General features: G+C 38.8%; 1 protein-coding gene and 1 long non-coding RNA gene across 2 annotated transcripts in view; one reads left to right on the top strand and one right to left on the bottom strand.

Moving 5' to 3' along the window:
- The window catches only part of ano9 (anoctamin 9), a 70,053-nt gene that overhangs the window by 25,817 nt on the left and 19,372 nt on the right, over positions 1-24,864 (top strand). Inside the window, exons 5-18 of the mRNA XM_033039129.1 lie at positions 3,470-3,546; positions 5,103-5,167; positions 8,263-8,351; positions 11,224-11,358; positions 12,368-12,464; positions 12,834-12,894; positions 13,401-13,483; positions 14,844-14,948; positions 16,349-16,513; positions 17,276-17,312; positions 18,205-18,316; positions 20,589-20,646; positions 22,212-22,309; positions 23,932-24,074. Of these exons, the coding sequence (XP_032895020.1) occupies positions 3,470-3,546; positions 5,103-5,167; positions 8,263-8,351; positions 11,224-11,358; positions 12,368-12,464; positions 12,834-12,894; positions 13,401-13,483; positions 14,844-14,948; positions 16,349-16,513; positions 17,276-17,312; positions 18,205-18,316; positions 20,589-20,646; positions 22,212-22,309; positions 23,932-24,074 (1,325 nt within the window). The remainder of the gene's footprint in view (positions 1-3,469; positions 3,547-5,102; positions 5,168-8,262; positions 8,352-11,223; positions 11,359-12,367; positions 12,465-12,833; positions 12,895-13,400; positions 13,484-14,843; positions 14,949-16,348; positions 16,514-17,275; positions 17,313-18,204; positions 18,317-20,588; positions 20,647-22,211; positions 22,310-23,931; positions 24,075-24,864) is intronic.
- LOC116984767 lies at positions 6,042-9,991 on the bottom strand. The gene is made up of 3 exons (XR_004415119.1): positions 9,956-9,991; positions 6,176-6,301; positions 6,042-6,051 (listed from the first exon to the last, which is right to left on the bottom strand). It is a non-coding gene; the product is annotated as an uncharacterized LOC116984767 (long non-coding RNA).

Below are 24,864 nucleotides of genomic sequence, written 5' to 3'. Positions count from 1 at the left end.
TATCTGCCACATTAACTGCCTGCCACAATCATTGCTATATATAGAGAACCCTATGCTTTATTCATTTCACACTTTATTACCGCCATTATTTTCCCTCAAGCAGCATCATTCAGCCTTCATCACCTGTGTAGTGCCTATAAGATTTTGGTACTGCTGTTTAATAAAACAAATAACAGATACAGAGCTAATAAGAAAGTATCCTTTAATGTAGGTATGTTACAAAACTTACCTTCAGCGGCGCTGCAGTTCTGTCACTGGCCGTGTGGGCGACTTTGGCGCCTTTGAGAGGGGAGCGGGTTTAAAATGCCGTTTTTCTCCAGCCTGTTCAAATCGATCTTTCTCAGGCTGTTTAGCTGCTGAAGAATAATCGCTCCGACTGCCGTTTTATCAAGTTTATTAAAATTAGCGCTGGATAATTTAATAGCAGGAGTAAATTAAAAATCATCTTCTAAAGCCGTGAACGCCGACAACGGGAAGGATCTCACGTACGGGACAAAGCAAAGTAAGCCGTTTATTTTTACATATAAACGTGCTTCTTGGGATGCCTTTAATCAAAATATCACGTTGCGATAAGGTGATTTTTTCCCCATACGAACCGGCAGTATTTTTCCTGCTGATATGGGGTTTAAATGCACCGCAAATGCAACGTTCCAATTGATCGCGTTCCACAAAATCTCACTCGCAAGATGATTTAAATGGCCATTAATTTACGGGAATTAAACACTAAATTCCTTCCATTTGGCCTATAAATTCATGACAATGGGATTTTAAAATCATGTTATATTGTGAATTCTTGTGTGAATGTTATTTGGACACTTAGGCTATTTAAAAATGTTAGCCTTTTCTTAAGAAATGGATAGACGTTGAGATCTAGTAATTGAATTTTGTAATTAGCTACAATTAGCTACAATGCAAGGTGCTTGGATAGGTTGGGTGAGTGGGCAAATGCATGGCAGATGCAGTATAATGTGGATAAATGTGAGGTTATCCACTTTGGTGGCAAAAACAGGAAAGTAGACTATTATCTGAATGGTGGCCGATTAGGAAAAGGGGAGAAGCAACGAGACCTGGGTGTCATGGTACACCAGTCATTGAAAGTAGGCATGCAGGTGCAGCAGGCAGTGAAGAAAGCGAATGGTATGTTAGCATTCATAGCAAAAGGATTTGAGTATAGGAGCAGGGAGGTTCTACTGCAGTTGTACAGGGTCTTGGTGAGACCACACCTGGAGTATTGCGTACAGTTTTGGTCTCCTAATCTGAGGAAAGACATTCTTGCCATAGAGGGAGTACAGAGAAGGTTCACCAGACTGATTCCTGGGGTGTCAGGACTTTCATATGAAGAAAGACTGGATAGACTCGGCTTGTACTCGCTAGAATTTAGAAGATTGAGGGGGAATCCTATAGAAACTTACAAAATTCTTAAGTGGTTGGACAGGCTAGATGCAGGAAGATTGTTCCTGATGTTGTGGAAGTCCAGAACAAGGGGTCACAGTTTAAGGATAAGGGGGAAGTCTTTTAGGACCGAGATGAGAAAAACATTTTTCACACAGAGAGTGGTGAATCTGTGGAATTCTCTGCCACAGAAGGTAGTTGAGGCCAGTTCATTGGCTATATTTAAGAGGGAGTTAGATGTGGCCCTTATGGCTAAAGAGATCAGGGGGTATGGAGAGAAGGCAGGTACAGGATACTGAGTTGGATGATCAGCCATGATCATATTGAATGGCGGTGCAGGCTCGAAGGGCCGAATGGTCTACTCCTGCACCTATTTTCTATGTTTCAATGTGCCTGTCTGAATGTCTCCTAAACATCACAATTGGTTCTGCTTTCACCACCCTTCTGGCAACCTAACACATTCTTTGTACAATAATTTACCCTGCACATCTCCTTTAAACTTTCCCCCTTTCACCTTAATGCTACTGCCGCCAGTGTTCGATGTTTCTACCCTGGGGAAATTACTCTATCTACACTAACAATGCCACTCATAATTTTCTAAACTTCTCCCCGCAACCTCATATACTCCAGAGAAAACAATCTGAGTTTGTCCAATTTCTCCATATATCTGTAAGAAAGAACTGCAGATGCTGGTTTACACCTATGATAGATACAAAAATGATGGGGTAACTCAGTGGGACAGGCAACATCTCTGGAGAGAAGGAATGGGTGACGTTTCAGGTCAGACTGAAGTGTCTCGACTTGAAACGTCACACATTCCTTTTCTCCTGATAGCTAAAGGGCCTGTCCCACGAGAATGTGACTGCATGCGGCAAGCGCGACCAAACCGGAAGCGGGGGCCGCACGAAGGTCGAGTGATCCCGTACGAGTTGACGTGAAATTCGAACGAAGTCCGCGGGAAGTTCGCGCGTGACGTACGCCGTCAAGACGCTGCGTACGGCGTCGAGACACTGTGCACGCCCGTCGAGGCGGTGCATACGGCCTCAATGCGGCTGTGGGCCGGCAGGCCGTTGCCGCGAGGAATTTTTGGACAGTGTCAGTTTTTCGGAGCCCCGCGCGATGTCGGGACCAGCTCCGCACAACTCCATACGGCTCTGGCGATCGAAGTGGGACCGGCCCTTAATGCTCTCTAATCTAGGCAACATTGTGGGGAACTTCTATAACTGCTCCAAACCCATTACATTCTTTCTGTAATGGGGTGACCAGAACTGCACACATAAATCCAAATGCAGCCTGAACAAAGTTTTATACAGCTGCAATATGACTTCTTATCCTTTATACTCAATGCCCTAACTGATGAAGGCAAGTATGTCATACACATTCTTTGTCACCCTCTCCTTGGTGTTGCCACTTTTACAGAGCTAAGTTCTTTGACGCCAAATTCCTCTGTACATCAATGTTCCTTTGGGTCCTGCCCTTTACAGTATACTTTCCCCTTACACTTGATTTCCAAAGTGCAACACTCATCCAGATTATACTCCATTTGGTTCCTGTTTAATAATGCTGTCATATGCCTTCCCCAAATTTAGCACTTTTCCCAAGATCCAAATTTCTTCTTTTCCATAACTATTTAAAAACATTATGTTTTGATCATTATTTCCAAGATGTTCTCCCACTGAAACCTTAATCACCCGGCCAGAATCCCAATGTTTAGCAAGGTTTAGTAAGGTCCCTCCCCTAGTGGGACTATCTGCATACTGTTCCAAGATACTTTCTTGGATGCATCTGATAAATTCTGCCCCGTCTATGCCTCATGAAGTGAGGAAGTCACTGTCAATGTTAAGGACATTTAAGTCAGTGTCTACGACAACCTTGTTGCTTTTAAATCTTTTCATAATCTTCCTATAATAGGGTTTCTCTGCCTCCCACTGGCTATTGAGAGGCCCAATAGTGTAACCCCATCAAAGTGATAGCACCTTTCCATGTTTAAGCCTCAATCACACATGTGCAACATTTCTCACTTTTTGAAAAAAAAATCGCATTTATTAATCAAGCTTAATTTTTGTGTTCATCACAGACTTCGGATTATAAACTTTATTCTGTGGAAAACCAGGTATTCAACAATTGATGATCCAAATGAAGATCTGCTTTATGGTAAACAGCATATATTTTAAACAATGGGCAGAAGCCTGTATGACAAATTGACTGATCACACAGATGCAAATAAATACATTTATTCTTTCAGAAGTTACGAAGGCTGTATTTAATTTTTAAATGAATCATAAGACATAGGAAAGTACTCGAGCAGACCCTTCGGCCCACAATGTCTGTACTAATCAAGATACGATGATAAGCTAAATCTCATCTGCTTGCACATAATCCATACCCCTCCATTCCGTGCAATCTATAAGTATCTTAAATGTCACCATCCTATCTGCCTCCAACACCACCCCCTGGGAATGTGTTCCAGGCACCACCCTCCGTATAAAAAAACGCCCCACTCATCTTCTTTAAACTTTGCCCTTTTCACCTTAAAGCTACGCCCTTTTTGACATTTCTATAGGTTCTGCCTGTCTACACTATTTATGCCTCTCATTGAAAATCCTATCAAATTGTAATATATTAGTTGTACTAATAACCATAATTGTCACAATAGCCATTCCACTGGTGACCTTGGCACCTTTATTGTAATATATTTTCTATTTGTTACCTCTGTTGGTTACCTTTGTCCGGTCTCAATCAAGTATGAAAGGTATTTGGAGTTGATAAGGGTTGGATAAATAAGTTGCACTGTTTCTGGGCTAGAAGCAGCAGGAGTGTTTTCTAACCATCCCCACCAAAGGTACTGACAGGCAGCCAAGACCAAAAGTTACATGGGCATGAAGGAAAATTAACCATATTATTCAGAGATTCCCAACTGCATCTCACTCATTTGTGCCCCTGATTTATTTCTCTTGTTCACTTCATCTTTACCTTGACAATGTGCTTCAATGGATCTTTTTCCATCTTTTTTGTTTCCTTGTGTCAGAAATAGTTATAAACATTTGAATTTTTGGAAAATAAGTTTATAGGACATGACTTCAAAGCTCTTAGAAGTCAAAGGCAAACTTTAGGAAGATACCCAAAATCGTGAAATGGGCATATGCAGGACAAAATGGACTGATCATTTTGGATGAGAGACATTTTGAGGGTGGGGGGTTCCAGTGCAGGACAAGTTAAAGTTATTGCAAAAGCATTTGGAATTCGTAACTTTATAAACTAAAGCCAATCTTCCTTTTTACCTGTGCATAAGATACAAAGAGAAAACTAATATTTGATGACATTCTTCCCACTTACCTCAAATTGCTCTGTCCTCTTTTTATAACTCTTTTCCTCCAATCCATATGCACTTTGTAACCATCCCGATTCATCTTGCTTTCTTTAATCAGGATTTTTCTTTGTCTCTTACTTTAAAACTGGGATCTTATATCCCAGGTACTGTATTTCCTTTGTGATAAAATCTACAACCCGTGCTTGGTTTCACAGTTTTGCTGAATTATATCACCTCTTAATCTTTTCAACCATATTCATATCCTATTTTAGAAGTTTTGACTCTATCTAGAAACTTGTATTAAGGTAGCTTGGAACTCTTAGCAGTTGTATAGAAAGACGTGATTTATTATTGCATTGCTATTGGTCAAGTTGTGCCATTTTTTCTAATTTCTTTTTAGCCAGCAATTCTCTGCACAAATTACTGAAAGATGGTGCATTTCATGCAGTCTTCCCACTTCATGAGGTAAATAATATTATTCATTCTGCTATAAAATCCTTGCATTTATCATGTGCAGTCATACATTTAAAACAATGTTTTTATATACCGTAAGCAAGAAAACTTACCAGGCAATTCTCCTGTAGGGCAAACCAACAACCAGTAAGTAAAACGAATGATTAATTTCAAGTAATCTTAATGCTAGTAAGAATCTCATTGTTCTGTTCCAGAATATAGGGCAATAAAACACTCTTGACTCTTGCTTAATCTGATTTTGGATAAATAGTAGCATAAATCTTTTTATCATCATTTGAACCAAAAGCTATAGCCCTGGTTTTACATTTCATTAAATTATTCCACTGAAATGTACTTAGTCTCAGGCACATAAGGGCCAGATCTTCCTGATGGTTCTAATTGGACCTGCCAGGGTTTTAGTGTTGAAACTGAGCAAACATGGCATTTCACTCACATGCTGTGAAAAATGGAAGTCGGGGTGTGACATAGAGAATATGTCAGTTTGCTCTGCTACAGTGGTGGAGAACAGTCTTGCTAGGATTCTTCAGCATCATACCAGAGAAATGTGTGCTGTAATCTATGTAGGCCGTAGATTAATCTAAAATTAATCTAAAATTTAACTTTCGTGACCCAGAAGGTGCTGAGGTCCCGAGAGGCATAACTGAAGTTGGGTCGGGTTTACTGAAATGGCAGAAGTTACACTCTGGTGCGTACTACACGTCAGTTCATTGGATTCGCAGGAGTGGATCATCTTGCTCCGCTCTATCATCTTTGCATGCAACATAGTTAGCAACATTTATAACCCATCATCTCCCAACCAATCCTGAGCATGCATTTGCAGCAGGACCTAGCTCCCTTTGCAAAACCTCACACTTAAAGGCCATCTGGACATCAACCTTTCTTCAACCTCGTCCCAGGCCACAGACACTCTGGAGCCATGATCCTCATGGTCTTTGCAGCTTTTGCAAAAGATGTCAAGTAGGCTTTACAAAAGCAGAAATCCTCCATTTTGTCAGGTACCCAAAATCAAAGATCCTATAGCGGAGTAAGATAGACCACTCCTGCTAAATGCAACGGGCTGACGTGTAGTACACAACGGAGCAGAATGCGGGCGTTTTTTTCGTTCATTTCAGTAACCCAACCCGACTTCGTAAATCCCCCTTGGTGCTATGGCGGACAAAAATGGCAGAGACGGAAGCCGGTTATGGAAATGGGGCCGAAATTTACTAATGAATCTGCCCATGACCGTACTACGTCTTTTTCGACTAGTGGACTATCTTGCTTGCTTGGATCTTTGCCCAAAATGCCCAATATTATCAATCCTACCACTAACCATGACCCAAACCTAACCCTAGCTCTACATTTTTAGTTATCATTTTATTTAACAGTTCACATCATAACTTTACAAAGATAAATCAGTTGTAAAACAAAATTATCAGCAAGGTTAGCATTACCTTTATTCCTTCGATACCTTGCAATTGTTTTGATGTTATTAGGAGGCAGCCATCATCCCAGAGTGCTCGCTGCCTCGCTTGCATGAAATAAAGCGCGTGATTGGTCAATAGGCGTCCGACTCAATGTCAAACGTGCTTTGATTGGACAGTTACTACTTGGAAAATTTGAGATTTTTCTCATGTTTTAAAAATATGTGCATGTTTTGTTCTTGACGAGTTTCAGGTATGAATTCTATATTATTTTTACATAATATGTTATAAATAAAAGTAGATATGTGATTTGGGTTACAATATGAAATGAAAAAGCCACTCAGCCCATTGTCTAATGTCAGGTCAACCAGGAATGTGCGGTAAAGATTTAGGAGGCAAAGGTTATGGTAAATTACTTGTTTGAGGTTATATTCTGGCATTATAATGTTTTTAACTTTTAATAATTTCATTTTTTTTAATCTATCAATTTATTTTTAATGTTTAAAATCAAAAATAATTAAAAACAGATAAAATCACATCTTTACATCAGATAAAGTCTTACTCCCAGCTGAGGTCCGAGGATAATGTTGAGTTCAGAGGCCACAAGGAGGGGCAATTGTCACTCCATCCCCAGCTTAAATATTAATCATGCCAGGACTTTAAATATATATAAATATATCAAACAAGGGGACATGACTTGAGAATTAAGGGACTGAAGTTTAGGGGTAACATGAGGGGGAACTTCTTTACTCAGAGAGTGGTAGCTGTGTGGAATGAGCTTCCAGTGAAGGTGGTGGAGGCAGGTTCGTTTTTATCATTTAAAAATAAATTGGATAGTTATATGGATGGGAAAGGAATGGAGGGTTATGGTCTGAGCGCAGGTATATGGGACTAGGGGAGATTATGTGTTCGGCACGGACTAGAAGGGTCGAGATGGCCTGTTTCCGTGCTGTAATTGTTATATGGTTATATGGTTATATGTGCATAATATATTTTAACATGTTCCATGCTTCCCCCACCCCCACCCCCACGTCCTAAACTCCTGCACATGCCTCAACCTGAAGGTATACAACTGGTTTCACTGCCCACTGTCAAGCACCACTAAACCAATTAAAGAATGTTGCAGGTATATTTTAAAACTACTGTGCAGCTCAATGAGAACAATAAATACATTTTCTTAAAAGCAAATGAAAATCTCATATTTTTCATTATTTGTCTAATACCAAATGCAAGCAGTCATCTTTAACTCAAGAACTTAGCTTATCTACTTATCTGGGTGTGCCAGTTTCCTCCCACATCCCAAAGAGATGTGGGGTTGTCGGCTAATTGGCCTCTGTAAATTGTCCCCTAGCATGTAGGGAGTGGAGTGTACGTATAAATGGGAAAACATAAAACTAGTGTGAAACATAAAACTAACATGAATAACCTATAAACAAGTGTAAATATTTAAGTGATAAAATATTTTATTATTTAAGTACAAATTTTGTTTTAAGTTTTTCATAGAGCTTTCACCTGGAAGGAGGGAGAGAAATTTTACATTTTCTATGTAAATGCCTAGCACCAACAGAAACAAATGCTCAGACTGAAGATTTCACGGACAAATTTCTCACTTTTATATCAGTTTCCGAATACTTAGTAAACTAAGCCTTTTGAGATTGTGATTTGTTTTTTTATTTTATTTAGGAAGGCACTCACAAGGAAGAAGGCAAGTTGCAACGTGAATGGGCGAAATGGAAATGCTTATTTAAGAAACAACCCATTGATGAAATAAGGTGTGGTTAAAAAAAAAGTGTAATTATTTTCAACTTTAGATTATATTTGTAAGTCTGCCTGTGATAGAATGAAATCGTGCAGTGTCACATAGAGAAATACAATGTAAAACATTTTAGCAGAAAGAGCAAAAACATCGAACAGGACAGCATAGAATCAGGTCCTACAGTCCATGATGCCTGTGCTGACCATGATGTCAATTTACTCGACACATCTGCCTGGATGTGGTCTATATCCCTTAACCCTTTGGCCCTTTCAGCACTTCCCATCTGTGCACCAACAAGCATGGATTCCAGCAGCTGAGTGCAAAATTTTAGTTAACATTTTACATTGTTAACTGTTTTGCCCATTAAGATGTAAATTAATGTCCATCATCATTACCATATTAACCTTGTAATATTAGACCATCTAATGCCTTGATTTGGACTCAACCCTATTATGGTTAACTCAACTCAATGCATTATTACTTGGGACCTATAGGCAACTCTGATCCCTTAATGTTTTTTTTACCTCCACCCAAATTTCTTAATTTTTTGAGCTAAGATCCTTTCTCTAAAAGATCTTTTACACATTTTTACTTTCTTATTTCCTTATTCTTTAAAATATTTTGATTTTGTTAAATAGATTTGGGACACTGTTACCTGTTTCTGAATGTCGGAAACTTTCATTGTTAGGCTATGTCGTCAATGGTCACAGTTTATTTTAGTATTTCTGGCAAAGAGAGGTTTGTTCTAGCATTTGTACGTTGAGATTTATGTGGGAGGTCCTGCTGCAATGCAGAAATCGCAGCTGCATTTCATCCGACATTTGGATCCAACTCTTTTCAGCACGTTGGCTAGGGAGATTACTACAGACAAATGTAATCATTTTTTGTAGGTCAAGAGTGAACATTACTCTCTTGATGCTTGATTGGTGGTTATATACGACAGTTTCATCTGCAGTAGAATATTCGCTCAATTCTGGGAACAGTACTCAAGAAAGGATGTGAAGACCTTAGGACAGCTGTAGATAAGAGTTGCTTAAATGGTCCTCAGGAGTCACAAGAAAAAACTGCAAAACCTAGATTTATCCTTTGATGTTGATATGTGATTTGATAGAGTCTTTAAAATTATGAAGGCTTAAGAAGTGAAAATGTTTGCAACAGCAGTGTGGTTGAGAATCGTAGGAACAATTTTAAAGTTATGGGCAAAAGAACGAAAGGTCACGTGTGACACATCTTTTTCATAAAATAAGCAGGATTTTGCTACCTGAAATAGTGATAGAAGATTCAACGAAAGAAGTCAATAAATACTCGAAGGGAAAGGAAATGCAGAGTCAGGGGTAAAAGGTCAGCAGATAGGATCTCGTATCTCCGTTTGTGCTGCAGTCTAACATCGAGGAGCTGGCGGCCTCCAGCTGGTATCGACCTTGAGGGCTCTGGTCGCAGAGCCTGTGGACTCGCGGAGCTGACTGACTTTTGGAGGCTGTGGTGGCGCTGTGGCTGCGGCTACGACTCGACTTCCGGAGGCTTCGGCCGCAGGCCCTGTGGACTGTAACATCGGGAGCTCGCAGGTCCCTGGTTGGTGACCGACTTTTCGGGGGTTCCAGATACAGCAGCTTCACCCACCCCGAATCGCAAGGCTTGAATCGGCCTGTTTGCAGGACCTTTCATCGTCTGGCATGACTCTGCCGTGGGATCTTCCATCGCCTGGTGGGGGCTTCAGTATCGGGAGCCACGATCGCCTCGACGCAGCAGTTTCTCTACTTCCTGAGAAGATTACGGAGAGTCGGTTTGTCAAGGAGGACTCTCTCTAACTTCTACAGGTGCACAGTAGAGAGCATGCTGACCGGTTGCATCGTGGCTTGGTTCGGCAACTTGAGCGCCCTGGAGAGGAAGAGACTACAAAAAGTAGTAAACACTGCCCAGTCCATCTTCGGCTCTGACCTTTCTTCCATCGAGGGGATTTATCGAAGTCGCTGCCTCAAAAAGGCTGGCAGTATCATCAAAGACCCACACCATCCTGGCCACGCACTCATCTCCCTGCTACCTTCAGGTAGAAGGTACAGGAGCCTGAAGACTGCAACAACCAGGTTCAGGAATAGCTACTTCCCCACAGCCATCAGGCTATTAAACCTGGCTCGGACAAAACTCTGAACATTAATAACCCATTATTTGTTATTTGCACTTTATCAGTTTATTTATTCATGTGTTTTGTAGTCAATGCCTATTATGTTCTGTGTGCCGAAGCAAAGCAAGAATTTCATTGTCCTATCAGGGGCACATGACAATAAACTTGAACTTGAACTTGAACTTGACTGCTTGACCGCAGGAGAAGAAGCAAGGAAGAGATAAGAATTATTTTTACCTTCCATCACAGTGAGGAGGTGCCTGGAGGAGAATAACTGTGATGGATGTTTATGTTAAATTATGTAATTGTGCGTTTTGTTTGCTTTTTATTGTTATGACTGTATGGTAACGACATTTTGTTTAAATTTATTTTGAATGACAAATAAATTCAACTCAATTCAATTCAATTCAAACTCGAGTGCTTTTGCATGAACTGCTAGCATGGGATTGGCGTACCTCTTTCTGGGCTGCCACAATTCTGTGGATCTAAATGGTTTAGTTGATTAAAGCGTTGACTTTCACTTGAAAAACCTGATGATTTTGGTAATCAATTTGAAATGTTTTAACACACCTGAAAATAACAAAGCGAGCTTCTAAGGTGCCAAGCGAGCCTCTAAGGTGACCTGTTCCTAATAAAAAGTTTATCTAATCTTTTCATTAAACTATAAGTGTATATTTACCGAAATAATTGCTATTGATATTTCTACTTCATATGTTCACAAATGTGACAGCAGAAATGGAAACTATTCACACATCTCTATTTGCAGGGATTATTTTGGAGAGCGAATCACCTTGTATTTTGCCTGGCTTGGCTGGTACAACACCATGCTGATTCCTGCTGCTATATCTGGAGTCTTAGTCTTTCTGTATGGATTAATGTATTTTGAAACCAATCAAGTGAGGTTAGTACTGGCTATGTGTTTCAATCACCGGGCAGACGGATTCTTAATATCTCAGATCATAGCATATAATTTTCAAGAGATTTTGTAAACATCACCAGTTAAATTATAGTTGGCCAGACATTAGGGTCAATGTGCTGATTAAAATTTAGAAATGTTCTTACTGTAATAAATATAATAAATACTGAGAGATTGAACAGCTGTACTTTGAGTGCAAAAGAGTAAATGGTTGTTCTCAGAGGCCAAGCTGCAAATGCCAAAAATCAAAATTGGGAAAAAAACAGGTTAGATGTAGGATCTTCTGGATCAGCCTGGAAGGTGGCTTGGGCCAGAAACAGAGCTAGCAGGAGGTTTCAGGTTTGGGGACATTCACTAGGTTCTCACCGTTAATGCTGGACTTTGAATGTTCTGCCTTCGATCTGGATTTGTAATGGTAACAGACCAGTTGTCTTGTCAGCAATTCAGATCTTGAACTGGATCAGAAACATTACAAGGGATATCAATATCACTCCAGGACTGGGAGAACCAACCTAACCATTTGTACTTGTTCTGAAAGTGCACTAGCTTCAATTATGAATATATATTTATTCAGCCTGAGGTTTTGATATCGGTCCGAGGCCTACAATATGGAGTTCTTGAAATGTAATCTATGAATCAGCAGAAATCATGAAGGATGATCCTCTGAATGTGGAGCCTGGTGAGGTGGAAAGGGAGGACATTGGGAACAGTTTATTTGCTCTGTCCAGTGGTTGGAAGAAAAGGTATGGGAAATAGATGAGATTTGGGCAAGACCGGTAGCTATGGGAGTGCTGAAGCTATGTTTCAGGAAGAAGAAGAAGAATATCTTGGAGGCAACTGTGTGTAAAATCTCAACGTTGGAACAGATATGTTAACTTTGTTTCTTCTTCCATAAATGTTGCCTGACCTGCTGTATTTACAGATATCTCGCATCTGTAGTGTTTTGATTGTCATTCACAGTTTTAATTGGCTTTCTTTTCTTTCCGAAAACCAGTAAGGAAATTTGCAATGCTTCTGAAATTATAATGTGCCCACTATGTGATCAACGTTGTCAATACTGGAGGCTCAATGAGACATGTTCCTATGCTAAGGTACTGTATATCATACTGCAAGGCAGTGGTGCTCACTGTTCATGAGATAGAAATGTTTTAACCCCGTTCCGAATAAAACAATGGGTGATTGCTGGCTTTTCAGATTGGCCGCCTTTTCTAGAAGCAGCCTAATTTATTTTCTATTAATTTTGAATTGCTGTGCAGCAAATTTAAATTTTGGCCCATTTGTGTCCTGAGGAATCAAGTACCTCCTCTCTAAAATATTCCTTCTATTTTCTCTGCCACTTTCTTATTATTGTTATTGCAAGGGGAAAGATTGTGCATTAAGATTAGAAAAACTAAGATGTTTTATGCACTGTCACATGTGAACAGTTCTGATGTGAAACCTCTTTGTTTCTATTCCTGCAGGTTACACAACTGTTTGACCATGAAATAACTGTTCTTTTTGCAATGTTCATGGCAATCTGGGGTATGTATTCTCTTCAAATCAATCCAATCTTCCACTTAATTGTTTATATAAAAATGTGATCAGGATGTTCAATTCAAAGGTAACGGCAATGGAAATAATAAAACATTTGTACTATAATATAGTACTTAGCATTGCTTCCATTTCTGAACTCAGTGATTCATATTGACGGAATGGATTTACAGGCAAAGTCCAACCATGCCCTAATCTGACCAAAAATATACAGTGCACATATGGTAAGTGACCTGGAATGAAACCTCAGGCAGATCTTTCTACACCCTATGTCCGGAAACTGAAGCCAATTGTATCATTTACCAACGTAATATAATTTAAGAGACCAATTTGATTTCCTGGTTCCCAACTACTTGTCACTTTAACGTTGGGAGGGTCAATTAAACAATATTCTGCCCAATTATATTGATTTGCCCCATTACATTTATTAACATTCAATTGTTATTAAACCATTAACCATCAGTAATTTCAGTGAATATCCCTCTCTTAAAATACAGCCACAGTGTTTTTGGAAGTATGGAAAAGGGCCCGAGCAAGAGCTGTCAGCTTCTGGGAATTGTACCACTGGGATGAAGATGAGGTAAAATCTTAACTGTTTTAATTAGCAACATTCAATGCTTTATGAAATGAGATTTTATGAGATTACAATATTGGACCTGATCTTGCTGGAAAAGTGATGTATTAATTATAATGCATGCTATGATTAATGCCCAAATCACCCTGCAATTCTAGGGGATTATGAGATTCCGTATGAGTTGTGAACCTCTATGATTTACTGATTTGTGACTTTTGGTTCAGGTAAACAGTCCTTAAAACTCCTAATTATTTTATGAACATTTGGATATTAATAAAATAAGCCAATAAATTTGCCATGGAAAATAGCCTGATAATTAAGATACTTTCCAAAGACCTATTGTTAATGCAATGACTGTTAACAGCCCTAAAGAGTCAAGAGTGTTTTATTGTCATTTGTCTCAAACCGGAACAATGAAAAAAACCTGGAATTGCACCATCTCGTTCCTGAATTTAATAAATGGCTCTAAAAAACTTTAATCGACAATTCTTAAATGTCATTCTCTCTCCTCTTTTTCAGTATGTTCTTTCTTTCCCTCTTTCTTTCTCTCTTTACATTTTAAAGGATATGGATAATGTTGACAAGCCAGAATTGATTGCCCTATTCTTGACTACTTTTGAAAGTGACTTGTCACTTTGAATACATTTATGTGCACAACATAAATCTATTCTTCTAACCTGTCATTATATAGTTTTGTTCTTAATCTTTCAAAAACTGATAACTTTCATAGGTTATTCTGTGGATGGAGACTAATTCAATTATTCAAACTGATCTTTGCTAGTTCCTGATTTTACTCCATATACCTGCTTTTATCCATATTTCTTTGATAGATTTGGCTAACAACAATCTATCAATCGTCTCTCTTTCTGGAACAAGGTGAACAACCTTAAATCTGATGCTCAATCCTGATTGTAAAGGCTGTTATCCGTCTGCCTATACATTGAATTCCTTCCAAGTATTAGATGGCTGTCCTTTTCACGTTGGACAGACTCTTGGCTCTAGTTGCCCTGGTCTGAAATGGGACTGAGTGAGCAATGCATCACCATTAACTGTCAAGCCCCCAATATACTACACGCAGTCAATAACTATGAGGACCTGAGGAAGGAATACAGTGAAGAGCAGTGAAGATATGCACCTGAATAAGAATCAGACATCCATCATTTGAAAATAAAACAAAAAATCCATGGCTCTATGCACAACTATCAACCTTGATTAAACAAGCTATTGCCTTTTCTGTTCATTCAATTCCAGAATGAAGGATAGAGATTTCTTATTTTAATGACAAGTTATAGATTGTTAGTTTAATTTAATTTTACTAGATTAAATGCAAGGTGACATTTTAAAATGTATTTATCTTGTACATCAGGAGGATCTGGTTCTTGGGTTATTATATAACCCTAATGTATCACCTAAGGAATATACTCATTCGTACAAACGCACAACAGTGGTCATGTTGTTAGCATGTGTGCTGGTAAGTATATATGTAAATTATACACTACATCAACCAGAATTAATAACACAAACCACACTAAGAAAAAGTCTTACAGTGGTAAAACATCATTATGATCTAAACTCTGCAATGCTGTATATGAATGCTTGGATGGGTTGGTGTAAATAAAAGGTGCACCTGGATTTAGCTGGCCTTGAGACAGCTGATTTTAAAAAAAAACATCAGCATTTTAAAAGTCCTGATAAGACCTAAGTATGAGTTGAGTCTGTAATTAGGTAAGCTGATCACATCAGGCAGGTTTGGCACTTTGTATCAAACCTTATGGTTGGGTTGAATCGGTGATCAAGTAAATGGCAGTTATAAGGGTATGCACTTCAAGGGAGCAGTAGGGTAAATCAGTTGTTTGAAGGGGAGATTATGCCATGGTTGTCAGCATAAGGAGCAGAAAATGAATGGAGGAGTAAAAAGTTGGAAGATGATGATGATGATGAGGTCAAATCATTTAATGGATGGGATTTATATAGCGCCTTTCTAATACTCAAGGCGCTTTACATCGCATTATTCATTCACTCCTCAGTCACACTCAGTGGTGGTAAGCTACTTCTGTAGCCACAGCTGCCCTGGGGCAGACTGACGGAAGCGTCAGTGCATGCCTCCCAATCCTTAGATTCATTTGAGATCCCACACGACTAGCTAACGGGACATAGAAGTCTATAACTTAACACCAAATGAAAAAAAATAGCAGATGCTGGAAATCTGAAATATAAAAGACAACAAATGCTGGAAACAATGCTGGCAACAAAAGTAATTAAGATTTTGAGTTCTATATTTGGCAGCAAGAGCAAGCAAGACTTATGGACGAAGTATTTTAGGGCAGGCCACCATCATGCCAGACTATTATGTTTGGCATTGACTGCCTGAAGTAGAGCTCTCACCACTTTCTTTGATATAAAATTATAATGGCACCGTCAATTCCCCTCAGCAGAAACATTGTGGATGTTTATCAGATAAATTCATGAACCAGTTACTTAATTAATGTGGTTAAAAAGTCACGTTGGAAGCCCTGAATGCCATAGTAAATCACTCAAACCTTTACCTTGAGAATCTGTTGCATCATTTTAACATATTTTAAAATGGATTCAAATTTTTTTTTTATCATCAATCTACACACAATACCTCATAATAAAAAAAGCGAAAACAGGTGTTTAGAAATTTTTACAATGTAATTAAAAAGAAAAAGGCTGTAATGTAACAAAATGTGGAAAAAAGTGAAGGGGTCTGAACACTTTCTGAATGCATTGTATGCTGGTTATGTCAGTGTTGTCTATCTACCCCCCTGCCATCCATATTGTACCAATTTTCCTTATCTATATATGTGATGTTCAATTGTTCAGTGTTTTTGTTTTCCTTTTATTCCATAGCTGACAGTTATTATTAGCATTGCACTTGGAATTGTGATATGTCGGGTTATTTTTGCTGTCCTGTTCACAACATCTTCATCAGAGTTTCTGAGTGACCATGCCTCCACGGCTGCTGTGATGGTCGGTGCTGTGTTGCATTTCTTAACGATTCTCATCATGACTAAGGTATGTTTGACGCATTTCTTTGTTCAAATTTTACCTCCATATTATAATACCAAGAGTTTATTGTACATCAACATTTATGAAACCTTTATGCACGGATACGAGAAGGATTAATGAGCTTGTATAAAGCCTACGCATTAACAAAAAAATGGAGCATGTGATATATCTGTCCACAAAGGCAATATTTTCTCATCTATCCCAAAGCTGCCAAACTTGTAAAGGAAATCCGATTCAGAAATTCAAAATTATAGATTATAATGAAATAATTCTATTGGTCAATAAGTTGCATACATTTTCATGGCAAAAAAACACCTTAACAGGGTAAAAAATGAAAAATTAAACTTTAAAAAAAGGAGTGAAGTACAGGGCGAAGGCAGGGAAAAGTATGTAGAATAAATTGTGTCACACAGGACAGCACGGTGGCGCAGCGGTAGAGTTGCTGCCTTATAGCGCCTGTAGACCTGGATTCGATCCTGACCACGGGTGCTGTCTGTACGGAGTTTGTACATTCTCCCTGTGACTGCAGGGGTTTTCTCCGAGACCTTCGGTTTCCTCCCAAACTCCAAAGAAGTACAGGTTTGTACGGTAATTGGCTTAGTACAAGTGTAAATTGTCTCTGGAGTGTGTAGGATAGTATTAATGTGCAGATTCGATGAGCCGAAGGGCCTGTTTCCGTGTTGTATTTCTGAACCAAACTAAACAAAAAATACATAATTGGAATGCTGTACCATGAAGCCAAATAATTGTCGACATTTTGTGTTCCAGATTAATCGTAGGGTTGCCATTTTGTTATGTAATTTAGGTATGTATGCCTCGAATTTGGGTTAGAGAAAAAATGTTTTTTATGTGCATTAAAAGCATTTTTCAAATATTCTAAAGAGTTATTGCCGTTTTCAACTGGAGATCACACAATTGGAAACTGGATATATTACTACCTATTATGATTGATTTTCATTCTGGTATTATTTCCCTGTTGTATTTTGCACAGTCAATGACATCAACACATGCATGGCACATATTTCTACATTAGAGAACTTAGATTAAAATGTGTAACCTACAACCTTTACTTTCTAAAGGTTTCCTTCTCGGTCTTTGCTTTTATTCTCAAAGACTATCGCACATTGATTTACATTAAGCAGCTCAATTAACAATTGCAGTATCTATGCAATAGATGCTACAATCTGTGGTCCTGATAACCATTGTGGTATTGGGCTTGATTGGACCACTCCACACTATGTGAGTGTACCATCATACTCCACTGCGTTATTGTAAATGTGGGCATACCTATGACTCAATTTTGGCAATTACTGAAAGGACAAAGAAAGTTGCTACAGAGTCAAAGTTCTCACCATGAGTATTGACGTGCAACTTGTCTTACAATAGAATAATTACCGGACAAAATAGACATTGTTTGTAAATCAATAGATACACAATCTGTTAATCAATAAATACTGCAGATGCTGTAAATCTGAAATTAAAAAACAACTTACTAGAAACACACAGCAACAAGGGACCCACACATGAAATGTTAATTCTCTCCTTGTTTAGCATGTTGAGTGTTTCCAGCATTTTCTGATTTATGCACAGTTGCACGGTTTTAATCTATCAGAGCTGTTTCCAGACTAAACTCTGGGAAATGATTGGATCTTGTGAAGTATGAAGTATGTTATTTATGACCACCTGGTGTTTTGCAGAAAGACCGCGCACCTCATTGGCACAAGAAAACAACTTCACTGTAAAAATGTTCACATTCCAGTTCTTCACAATGTTTTCATCCATCATTTACATTGCATTTTTCCTAGGGAGGTGAGTAGAGTAGTCTTGTGGTAAATATACACTATGACAAAGTCCAAATGTAATATTTTCATGTACTTTCACAGCAGCTGATACTCTTCCTGGAATCTGAGATATTTTGCACTCATAAAATCGTAACAAAGAAACATAAGAAATAGCAGTAGACATAAACCTTCTGGTTTGCTGCAACAGCTCCACCATACAAAAATATTGTGGTTGATCATTTACATCAGTACCTCTATCCTATAACTACTCTTTGTCCCTTGATTTCATTAACATCCAAAACTCTATTGATCTCTGTCTTGAATATACTCCGCAACTGAGTCTCCATAGGCCTCTTGAGTACCGAAAACTGAATGATTCTCAAAGTGCAGAGATTCTTTATATTCCTGACTTGAATGGCCAACCCATATTTTGACTCTGTGACTCTTGCTTCAAGTCACCTCATGCAAGAAAATCATCCCTTCATACGCTCTGTCAAGCCTCATAAGAATTATGTATGTTTCGATAAGCAACTTTCATTCTTTCTGAGGGTGTAGGTATATGTCCTCATAATGCAATACTCCACCACCCTAGGAATCAATCTGGTAATGCATTATGCTCTCTTTATTGCAAGTATATCTTTCCTTGGGTAGGGAGATCAAGCAGGTGGTCTTGCTGGATCCTATAGTAAGAAGCTTTATACTCTTCTACTTAAATCCTCTTAAAATAAACACCAATATTAGCCTTCCTAACTCCCTGCTGTAATTTTCAGTGATTCAGGTACTAAATTGTCCAAATCTCTCTGAACACTGTCTTTTAACATTTAAAAATGCTTTATCCATCTAATTTTGCTGCGCGAGTTTTTCCACATCATGATTTTTGGCCATCTTACTCAAAGTCCCCCTCCGCTCATCAGGTGCCGAGGATTTTTCCCATTGATGAAAAATAAAAGTTATTAGTGTTTAAAAAATGTTGAGATTCTGTCACTCCTGTCAATCACACCATGCAGGCCATGCCCCTTCTGGGGGAGGGACTATAATATCCAGAAGTGTGGGCATGGCTCAGCCTCTGCAAGGTGGAGGAGGGAGAGGTCACAACTCGTTGTCTTTAGTGGCCTTGCATCCTGCTTGAAATGGTATGAAACTGCACTAGAATTTGGTGGCCTTGCACCCTGTTTAAAGTGGCAAGAAACTGCACTTGAATTTGGTGGCCTTGCACCCTGCTTGAAATGGAATTTCAAGGAATAGCCGTGAGTCAACTGCCAGCCCACCAGCCATGAGTGAGTGAGCAGCCACCACAACAGGCTTGAGTGACTGAGCTGCCAGCCCAAGAATCTATTCGGCCCACAATGTTCATACTAGCCCTCTGGAAACCTGTCCCTTCACCTCATAACACCCATATTAGCGCTCCAGAAAGCCCACCCACCCACCTCCCCCCCCCCCCCCCCCCCCCCCTACTGGCCACCAATATTGGAATTGGTGGAGAGGTGGAATATTGCGTTGGGGGACCAGCCCTCCCGTGTGATGCTGGGACCCAACGGGTCCCACTTAGTCTAGTAACCTATAAACCTGTACATCTTTAGAGTGTGGGAGGAAAGCGAAGATCTCTAAGAAAACCCGCGTGGTCACGAAGAAAACGTAAAACTCGGTACTGACAGCGCCCGTAGTCAGGATCGAACCCGGGTCTCAGCAACTCTACCACTGCCCCACCATGCTGCCTAAAACAAAATGATAAACAAATATATAAACAAAATCATAAAGATTCTAATGCCAAAGTTTTAACAATTTAAAATAATTTCATCCATTACTGTTTCTACATATTGAGCTAGTATGAAGAAAATTATATTGCAGGTATTAGTACAGGTGTGCAATTTTGGGATTATGTAATTTTATTATGAACCTTCATGGAAATGTATTTACTTTGTAGCAGGTAGTGTCTTGTGAGTCCAATGGTGGCTGCTGTCTATGAATTTTCTGGATACTATGCATTTTAACTGCAAATGAAGTGTAACATTTTTGTAGCTTCCAATGGTGGTTAAATAATTAAATAAATTCCAAGAAATTGTCCTTGGATAATGCTATGTTATTTATATTTGCCCCATTGAACTCTTTTGTATATGCTGCATAACCGTATAAAGTGTATAATGACAATGCTTGATTGGCGAAATTGTTTTCAGATTGCATTGCATGTAGTGGTAGTGGAGATGGTCGTATATCGTGGAGATGCACAACTTGAGCAATGTGCATTTGTTTTGCTTAAATTAGTGAGTCTCACCTGCAGCAAATGATTTGTTCTCTGCTAGGATTAATGGTCAGCCAAGCAACTATGTGAGAATAGCAAGGCAATGGCGTCTAGAAGAGGTGAGTGCTAATTTATTGATCCACACTTTTCACACAACTCTGAACAGTATACGTTTTAAAGTATTAATAATATCTACTAAGACAGAACACATCCATAAATTTGTCCTGATTCATAAACTCTTGCTTGGATAGATAAATATTAGTTTTAATTGTCTTCATGTTATTTAACCTTTAATTGGTTTCTCATATTTTTCTCATTTGCCTCATTTTTTACCATTTCCAACCCAACAGATATATATTTCAATGAGAAAGTATTGTCATACATCTTATTAATTTTGAGTACTGCCTGTGAAGGAGACAATTCTTTTCAAAGAACACAGGGCATTACAGGGACATGGATGGTGGAGCTGTTATTTCACACCATCAGTGCCGCAGGTTCAAACTTGACCACTAGTCCATGGACTTCGCTCATTCTCCTTGTGACTGCCTGGGTTTCCCCTGAATCTCAAATTTTCTCCCACTGTAAATTGTAAATTACCGCAAGCAAATTATGCAGCTTCCTATCTAATATTATAACATATATTTATTCTTGCATTTTTAGTTAAATCTGGTCAATTGATTCCCTGAACTATACTAATTGAATGTTGATGGTATTTTCTCCACAATGTTAGGAAATTTCAACATTTTTACTTTAGTTTACTATAGAGATACAGCGTGGAAACAGGCCCTTCAGCCCTCCGAGTCCATGCTGATCAGCGATCACCCCATACGCTAGTACTATCCTATACACTAGGGACAATTTACTATTTTACCGGTCAATTAACCTACAAACCTGTACGACTTTGGAGTGTAGGAGCTAACCGGAGCACCCAGAGAAAACCCACAAGGTCACAGGGAGAACGTACAAACTCTGTACAGACAGCACCCGTAGTCAGGATCGAACCTCGTGTGGTAAGGCAGCAACTTTACTGCTGCACCACTGCCGCTTTACTGTGCTGCCCTTTTGCTCTATGATGTAGTAGATAACCATCTTTGGACAGGTGTGAAATAGGATTTCCATGATGTGACTGCTGTCTTTGATGACAAAGATCATGTATTGGAAGATTATGTCAAAGTAAGGTTGCAAAGTATAATGAAAAATAATTATGCCATAAATACTAAGTTCAATGCCAGCTTAATAATGAAGCAAATGCTGTATTTTAGGGTACTATTGCATCCTTGATAGAAAGTTATGAATATTCCTGTCAATCTTAACGGAAGTAAAGTAGGAAGTAAAGGAACGAAGTAAAGATACTATAATATTGGGAAATAACTCAACGAAGGAACACAATCTATGTCTGGACACAGTTTTGTGTAAAATCTGCCAGATGTCCTTCCCCGAAGAATTTGCTAAACTACATAGGTTTTAATGATTATCTAGTTGCTTGATTCAATCTCAATTACTGATATTCTGATTACAGATTTATATTATTTTTTTGAATCTGAGTTCCATACCAGCCACTGTGGAACTTGAACTTGAGTCTCCAGATCAATGATCCTGGCCCCTGGATATTGGTCCAATAAAATAAACATTTTGCTAGCAGGACTGGACAATCAGGAATAGTCTGTGTTCTTTTTCTTTTCAGTGCCATCCAAGTGGCTGCATGACAGATCTCTTCATCCAAATGGCTGTTGTCATGATACTTAAACAAATACTGAGCAGCTGCATGGAGTATGCTGTCCCGTAAGTCAACCTTCACCAGAAATAAATTTACTTATCACAGAATGTTATGCCCCTGCCCCACTTAGGAAACCTGAACGGAAACCTCTGGATACTTTGCGCCCCACCCAAGGTTTCCGTGCGGTTCCCAGAGGTTGCAGGTGGTTGCCGGAGATTGCAGGTAGTGGAAGCAGGTAGGGAGACTGACAAAAACCTCTGAGAACCGCACGGAAACCTTGGGTGGGGCACAAAGTCTCCAGAGGTTTCCGTTCAGGTTTCCTAAGTGGGACAGGAGCATTATAGACAGGATGACAATTGTACTGGGATCAGGTTATTTGTGAGTATTTATATCTAAATGGTATCAATCACTGGAAAGCTAATTGTACAGTAGCCTGAAAGTACAATAATCAAAACCATTGCTTCACTTGGCTTTCAATGAAGATCTGACACCATTTTCAAATAAATGGAACTGCATTAGATGGAAGAAGCTCGTACAAAACAATTGATATATTTTGTTCCTCAGCTCTCTAAGATTTGAAATATTGCAGGGCTCAGTTATAAGTGCAAAGGGGAGTGGGAGGTAAGTGCTTTTGGCTGATTGCCGGCACTGTCCAGCCCAATATAAAAAAGCATATTATGGATTAGAGTAATATTTAGTTTAGAGATACGGCGCGGAAACAGGCCCTTCGGCCGACCAGCCATCCTCGCACATTAACACTATCCCACACCCACTAGGGACAATTGTACATTTACCAAGCCAATTAACCTACAAACCTCTACGTCTTTGGAGTGTGGGAAGAAACCGAAGATCTCGGAGAAAACCCACGCAGATCACGGGGAGAACATGACCACACCCGTTGTTAGAATCGAACCCGAGTCTCCAGCGCTGCATTCGCTGTAAGGTAGCAATTCTACCGCTGTGCCACCGTCAAACAGACTGTGAAATTCTGATTAACAGATTATCAAACAGACTGAAATTCTGAGAGTTTACATGAACTCTGCTATTATTCATACATAAAAATAATGAGATTAATGTTTCAATTAGTGTATTGATTGTTTGTTCTCCGTTTGTTGTTAAATTTTGTCGACTGTATAAAGTCTCTGAGATTCAAAAGTCAGCAGATGCCAAATTAAAACTTTCCTCAAGATTTCCAATACTGTGATAATAAGGTTGATCAAGGTGGAGAGTGAAGGGGAATTGATCAGAAATTAGATTAAGTAAATAGGAGTTAGAAGCAGGATAAAGCTTCTTCTAGGCTTCCCATCCATTTATCTAAATTATAACTATCAATCCACCATGTGTAGTCCCCCAGAAAAAGACTGTCAAATTAGACCCTTTGCATTTCTGGAGCATTGTACCATATAGTCTTGTGTCTTGGAACGTGTACTGCATAGTCTTGTGGAGTGCAACATAGAGCCCAAACAAATGTTATAGAAATAACAATTGCACTTTCAGCAGAATGCACACCATATTATACATGTCCAAAAGCAAACTACTGTTGATTCTGGAAATCTAAAATAAAGAGTAATTGACTAGAAATATTAACTGTCTTTCTCCCAATTGTATTTCCAGCATTTTCATTCTGTGTTGTTAAATGTGACTGGCTGCATATTTCTATTTAATTTCAATTATCTAATTTTGACAGATCCTTGAAACATCAATGGAAGAGGTATAATAAAAAGACCCTGAAGGAAGAAGTGAGAGATGAAGTTAAGCATCATTGGATGAAAAATTACAGCCTGAGCAGTACTGATTCCTTTAGCTTATTCAATGAATTTTTGGAAATGGGTAGGTCCCTTATACTTTAACTTCATCGCACAGTGATCAGTTCTCTCATCAATCTGTACTACAAAAATGTTATTATTCTGGGTTATTTCTCCAAATGCCCCTTTCTTCATTAACCTGTTTTCTAATTATCATGCAACAATTTTGATAGTAAAATAATAAAAATCAATATGATTGCGTGCATTGTCATAAGTGTTTACAAGATGCAGAGATGTTGATATATACCTAAGAAACAGGAATAACAAATTGGTTTGCACGCATAGAATATAGGAGGACAGATTTACATAAAGAGTAGATTCAGTGAAAGGGAATAAACATGGTATTTTACAAATGGGAATAGAATATGAGCAGGATTGCGATTTTATTTCCCTTTATTATCTATAAAACTGGCTTCTGCCGACACAGTCACACAGGAATTGACGGTATGTCTACTAAGTTGTCCAATAAATTCATTGAGAAAAAACGTAACTCATATATTGGGGCACAGTATAAAGGAGAAGTGAGTTAAGATGCCAAACAACATTAACAAACACATATATGGAGCATTGTGTGAAAAAGATCATCATATATTTAACAGAAAATAAAGACAATGAATTGAGAGAAGTCAACTATGACAACTCCAGGTTTCAGATCAATGAGTTTTGAAAATATGTGGAATATTCAGAATCTACTCCATTGCAAGAGAAGTTGGTAAAACAATTCAACTTTTAAGGAACAGAAGATTGTGTGGAGCCAGAATGAAAAAATTCTTAGGATGTGATTCTCAATTTGAAGTGCCACAAAATGACTCAAC

The sequence above is a fragment of the Amblyraja radiata genome, chromosome 20 (genome assembly GCF_010909765.2).
Source record: "Amblyraja radiata isolate CabotCenter1 chromosome 20, sAmbRad1.1.pri, whole genome shotgun sequence".
Lineage (NCBI taxonomy): Eukaryota > Metazoa > Chordata > Chondrichthyes > Rajiformes > Rajidae > Amblyraja > Amblyraja radiata.
This window is presented reverse-complemented; position numbering and strand designations above follow the sequence as displayed.